Source organism: Bubalus bubalis, chromosome 5 (assembly GCF_019923935.1).
Source record: "Bubalus bubalis isolate 160015118507 breed Murrah chromosome 5, NDDB_SH_1, whole genome shotgun sequence".
Taxonomy (NCBI): domain Eukaryota; kingdom Metazoa; phylum Chordata; class Mammalia; order Artiodactyla; family Bovidae; genus Bubalus; species Bubalus bubalis.
Window position 1 is genome coordinate 123369806 of NC_059161.1, and position 6000 is coordinate 123375805.

The 6000-nt window shown below is 42.9% G+C and overlaps 1 protein-coding gene across 3 annotated transcripts in view; it reads left to right on the top strand.

The window, feature by feature from the left end:
• The window catches only part of LOC102400403 (phospholipase A and acyltransferase 3), an 18011-nt gene extending 13917 nt beyond the window's left edge, over positions 1-4094 (top strand). For all 3 annotated transcript variants that reach the window (XM_006050828.4, XM_044943636.2, XM_044943637.2), the window contains one exon: positions 3170-4094. In XM_006050828.4, the coding sequence (XP_006050890.4) occupies positions 3170-3268 (99 nt within the window). In that variant the 3' untranslated portion in view covers positions 3269-4094. The remainder of the gene's footprint in view (positions 1-3169) is intronic.
• The last annotated feature ends 1906 nt before the right edge of the window (positions 4095-6000 follow it).

Genomic DNA, 6000 nt, shown 5'->3' on the forward strand with positions numbered 1-6000 from the left:
GATGTCCATGTATAGAGTCTTCTCTTGTGTTGTTGGAAGAGGGTGTTTGCTATGACCCATGCGTTCTTTGGCAAAACTCTATTAACCTTTGCCCTGCTTCATTCTGTACTCCGAGGCCAAATTTGCCTGTTACTCCAGGTGTTTCTTGACTTCCTACTTTTGCATTCCAGTCGCCTATAATGAAAAGGACATCTTTTTTGGGTGTTAGTTCTAAAAGGTCTTGTAGCTCTTCACAGAACCGTTCAACTTCAGCTTCTTCAACGTTTCTGGTTGGGGCATAGGCTTGGATTACCGTGATATTGAATGGTTTGCCTTGGAAACGAACAGAGATCATTCTGTCGTTTTTGAGATTGCATCCAAGTACTGCATTTCAGACTCTTTTTTTGACCATGATGGCTACTCCATTTCTCCTAAGGGATTCCTGCCCACAGTAGTGGATATAATGGTCGTCTGAGTTAAACTCACCCATTCCAGTCCATTTGAGTTCACTGACTCCTAGAATGTCGATGTTCACTCTTGCCATCTCCTGTTTGACCACTTCCAATTTGCCTGGATTCATGGACCTGACATTCCAAGTTCCTATGCAATATTGCTCTTTACAGCATCAGACCCTGCTTCTATTATTTTTGCTTTGGCTCCATCCCTTCATTCTTTCTGGAGTTATTTCTCCACTTATCTCCAGTAGCATATTGGGCACCTACCGACCTAGGGAGTCCGCCTTTCAGTATCCTATCATTTTGCCTTTTCATACTGTTCATATTTCCCAACCTAGGGATCCTGAGTTGCCAGGTGGATTCTTTACCACTGAGCCACCGGGAAGTCCCTCTTCTTTACTGTATACATTCTATTGTCTGAAGACCGTTTTTTAAAAAGATGTTATCTTTTCTTTCTCCAGATTGCCTTTTCCTTTTTGTTTTGCTCTCTGTCTTCTATTTCAGTGGTCCTGCTAGATGTCTGGTACATCTGGATTGTGTGCTCATGATTAAGAGTAGGGGACTTGCAGAGTGAGCTCAGAAGGGACAGTGGCTTGTTGACTTTGAGGATCACTTCAGAGTAGACTGGGAACCCTCATATTGGTACCTTTTATTGTTTTCACTTGGGCCAGTCCGATTCCCCAGAAGAGTTTTCTTGACTCTTATGTAGAGGGTAAAGTACTGGGAGCAGAGGGGATGGGAAGGGCACGATTCCCCACATCCCATACTTATGGCCTCTCAGTCCCTTTTTGGAGGTATGATACTCACACCCTCACATGTGCTTCTGTTTTCAGACCCCCAAATCTTCTGATTTTCATTATGGTTAGGGAGGGGCTGCAGCTCTCTCTCTCTTTCACCCACTTCCAGAAGTACCTGGTGATGTCAATATGTGATCTTCTTCAGGGATTCCTTTGTATACAGTTAGCCCCTGACATATAAACATTCAAGTTTTGAACTTTCAAAGATGCGAACTTGTGTTCCAGCAAAGTCAGGAATGAGTGACATTGAAGCTTGCCCTTCATCTCCTATTCCGGACAGTTCCACCATCTCCACCTCCTCTCCCTCCTCCAGTCAGTAACTCTTCTTGTTGTTAACGTGACACCAGCCCCTGGATGCCAGCTGTTGTCCTTCACTACTGTACTTTTCAACGTACTATACTGTAAGGTTAAAAATATATCAGAGGTTTTGCCATATTGTAAAGTTAAAAAATAAAATAAATAAATATCAGAGGGACATCCCTGGTGGCTCCAGTGGTAAAGAATTCACCTGCCAATGTAGGGGACACAGGTTTGATCTCTGGTCCAGGAGGATCTCCTGTGCCACAACTGCTGAGCCCAAAACTACTGAGCCCAGGCTTAGAGCCTATGCTCCACAACAGAGAGGAATCCCCACTTCCTGCAACTCAAAAAAGTCTGAACACAGCAATGAAGACCCAGTGCAGCCAAAAATAAATGAATAAATATTTTTTTTTAAAAAGTATGAGAACCCTATTTAAAGGATGGCTCAGATGGTAAAGAATCTGCATTCAATGCAGGAGACTGGGGTTCAATTCCTGGGTTAGGAAGTCTCCCTTGAGAAGGGAGTGGCAACGTACTCCAGTATTCTTGCCTGGAGAATTCCATGGACAGAGGAGCCTGGCAGGCTGCAGTCCATGAGGTCACAAAGAAACAGACACAGCTGAGCAGCTAAAGCTTTCACTTTCAATAAGTATCTTTGAGTGTGATAATAAAGAATTTAAGTTGAAGTAAAAAAAAACGTGTTCTTTATTTTTTTTTATGTATTTTTTGTGTGAAAAGTATTATAAATCTTTTACAGTACAGTACTCTATAGTTGATTGTGTTACTTGGGTACCTAAGCTAACTTTGTTGAACTTACGAACAAATCGGACTTAAGAACGTGCTCTCAGAACTGACCAGGTTAGTATGTAGGGGACTTAATGTGTTTAGGATTAATATTCAGCTTTTTCCACAGCTGCCTTAGCCTTTAGTGTTCTCTGAGTCCTAGTGGAATTGTGCCTAAAACTAATGTCTTACTTTATTTTTATTTGGAGTTCAGGAAGGAGTGAAATTTGATACATGTTCTTTTTTTACCCTGAAACTTACTCTTACTTTTGCTGGGTTTTTTCCTACTACAAGCAATATAAGTAAGATATCTTAATAATTTAAAGTATAACATCACCACTCTTTTTCATAGTTGAGTCATTTATTGAAGAAAGTGCAGAGAGCACTTGGCGCCTGGCAGGTCTGGGCGCTGGGGATACAGCAAAGATGAAGACAAGGGAGGGCTCTGTTAGGACCCAGGTCAGAGTTCATTGAGGAGGATTCAATAGCAATTCCTCTTCAACTTTATATCTCAAGAGCTCCCTGTTGATCAGCCAGGATTTCAACCATCTGGCCTCATCTCCCTGTCCTTTCCACAGTCACCCTCTGGGGATCTGTCTGCTTTAAAAACCCGCGGGCTGAAGGGAATTTCCCTCTTCAGGTCTGTGTATGTCATTGGCCAGCTGCCCCATTTACAAATTCCTTCCTCATGCTGCCCTCCTCTCTGCATTTCCCTGCCAATATTTGTTGACTCCTGAGTTTGTCAAAGAGGCTATGAGGCACATGAAGCTCCCTGAGCTGCACATCCTTGTTGAATGTACAGTCTGTACTCAGCTTACTGACGCAGAGTCTGACTCACTCTCCTGTCTCTTGCAGGTCAGAGATGCTCTCACAGCAGCTACCATCTCGGGAGTGGGCCTGATAGCCCTATCTGCTGGAGTCATGTTCTCAAGAAACAAGAAGCAACATCAATGACCTGAAGGGAGTGTCTTGTCAGCAGTGACATTATACATTGAGGGGAGTCTTGTTTCGCTAGACAGTTTTGAGAGAGTTAACAGGCAGGTTGATAGGGAGTCCAAGGTCTCTTTAAGGAGGAAGTGAACTTTCTTTCTTTTTCATATTCTTTTGCCTTAGTCTCGTAGGCTCTGTAAGCTATAATATATCTTTCCAAGGACGTGCTTATTTTAAAAGCTCTGTGTTAATTTTGCATCAGTCTATTGCATTTGAAAACTGGCCTTTTAAGCATAATATACCTTACTCCTGGGTATGCTTTTCTCAGACTCTATGTTAGTCATTATATGTCTCTATGTTAGTCATTATAACTGTAACAAATGTTGCCTGGAAGCCTGTTTCCTCACTGCCTACACAGCCATAACACATCTCCCCCAGGGACAGAGTGCTTGAAACCCATTCTTCCAGACTAGTCTTGGGCCAATGCTATCTCAAGATGTATGCTGTGGAGAGGGTCTGGATAAAACTTTCTCAGTCTTGAGGCATTCTTTTTATCTAGTCTCAGCAACCAGTTGAAAAGTATATAATGCCCTGCTTAAACTAGTGAGGTGGGTGCTCTTTCTACCCCCTTTTGATACCTATGTCAGAAGCTTTCTCTGTCCTTTTACTTTAAATAAATATCTTGGCTGCACAAAGCTCTGAGTGACTGAGACTGCATCTTTGGTCCTAGAGTTAAATCTCCTTTGGAGACCACAAATTCGACAGCAAACACCATAAGCTATCAGTTTCTGGTTTGGTTTGTGGATTTCATTTTTTCTTACAATAATAAAAGTTCAGTTCAGTTCAGTCACTCAGTCGTGTCCGACTCTTTGTGACCCCATGAATCGCAGCACGCCAGGCCTCCCTGTCCATCATCAACTCCCGGAGTTCACTCAGACTCACATCCATCGAGTCAGTGATGCCATCCAGCCATCTCATCCTCTGTCGTCCCCTTCTCCTCCTGCCCCCAATCCCTCCCAGCATCAGAGTCTTTTCCAATGAGTCAACTCTTCACATGAGGTGGCCAAAGTACTGGAGTTTCAGCTTCAGCATCATTCCTTCCAAAGAAATCCCAGGGCTGATCTCCTTCAGAATGGACTGGTTGATCTCCTTGAAGTCCAAGGGACTCTCAAGAGTCTTCTCCAACACCACAGGTCCGTGTGAGATGAGTGCAATTGTGCGGTAGTTTGAGCATTCTTTGGCATTGCCTTTCTTTGGGATTGGAATGAAAACTGACCTTTTCCAGTCCTGTGGCCACTGCTGAGTTTTCCAAATTTGCTGGCATATTGAGTGCAGCACTTTCACAGCATCATCTTTCAGGATTTGAAATAGCTCAACTGGAATTCCATCACCTCCATCACCTCCACTAGCTTTGTTCGTAGTGATGCTTTCTAAGGCCCACTTGACTTCACATTCCAGGATGTCTGGCTCTAGGTCAGTGATCACACCATCGTGATTATCTGGGTCTTGAAGATCTTTTTTGTACAGTTCTTCTGTGTATTCTTGCCACCTGTTCTTAATATCTTCTGCTTCTTTTAGGTCCATACCATTTCTGTCCTTTATCGAGCCCATCTTTGCATGAAATGTTCCCTTGGTATCTCTAATTTTCTTGAAAAGATCTCTAGTCTTTCCCTACTGGGGTCCAGCCCCGGTGGATCCAGGGAATTCAAAGAGGAGACAGCTTCGGCAATCAGGATACGATAGAATTAAAGATATAAAGACTGGTTAAATAAGGATAGCTCAGTGAGAAAAATTCAGTGGAGAAAAGAGGCTGAATAACTTGGTTTACGTGGAAAGCTAATAAAATTCCAAAATAAGGAATTTACGTCACCTACGTAGGCCGCAGGTATCCTCCCATTCTCCCGAAGGAGAGGAGACACTAAGGCCTCCCCGGTCAGATCTTAGAAGCCCATGCAAAATTAGTAGGCTTGACGAGCCTCCACGCCCCAGATGGGAATTCAGCAAGAAGGTGAGAGAAAGAACAACATGGGGAGACCAAGTTTTGGTGAACAAGGCCCACACTTTATTTTCCAAAGTAGTTTTTATACCTTAAGTTGTGCATAGAGGATAATGGGGGAAGGGGTAGAGTTAGCAGTAAGCCAGGCTTTCTTCCTGCTAACTTATCATATGCAAAAGTTTAGGTAAATTACATCATCTTCTGGCCAAGAGGCCTGTTAACATTTTAAGATCCTTTCTTCAGAAAACTTATTTTTCTCTAAAGGTGATTATTCTAAAGTCAGGCGCCACCCTCCGAAAGCATTAGATAAAGTTGCATTCCTATAGGGCAAAGGTGTGATGGGCTATAACAAGAAAAGAATTAACTCAAGGGTTCAAGGTTACAAACATTAAAGGTACTACTTACATTCCTATACACCAATTATATTAATCAATACACTCACAGAGACACAGTAGGTAAGGGATATGGAAACTTGGCAGCAAACATTGACCCAACAAGTGAAAAACCCTTCACCAATACAATTTCTAATCAATCTTTTAACTGCTCAAAGGAATCTGTATTTAGACAGTTTAGAACATCTCATGCCTCTCATGGTTGGGAGGCTGTGAACAATCACATGTGGCCGGAATACCTTCAGAGGAGTTTGTAGGTTGAAACACTCTTGTCACGCCCAGGAACTTTATCAACTGGAGCTGTAAGTTAACTCCTTTTCAGAGAGAGGTGGTGGGGGACAGCCCCCCATAAAGTCAGAGGTGTAGGT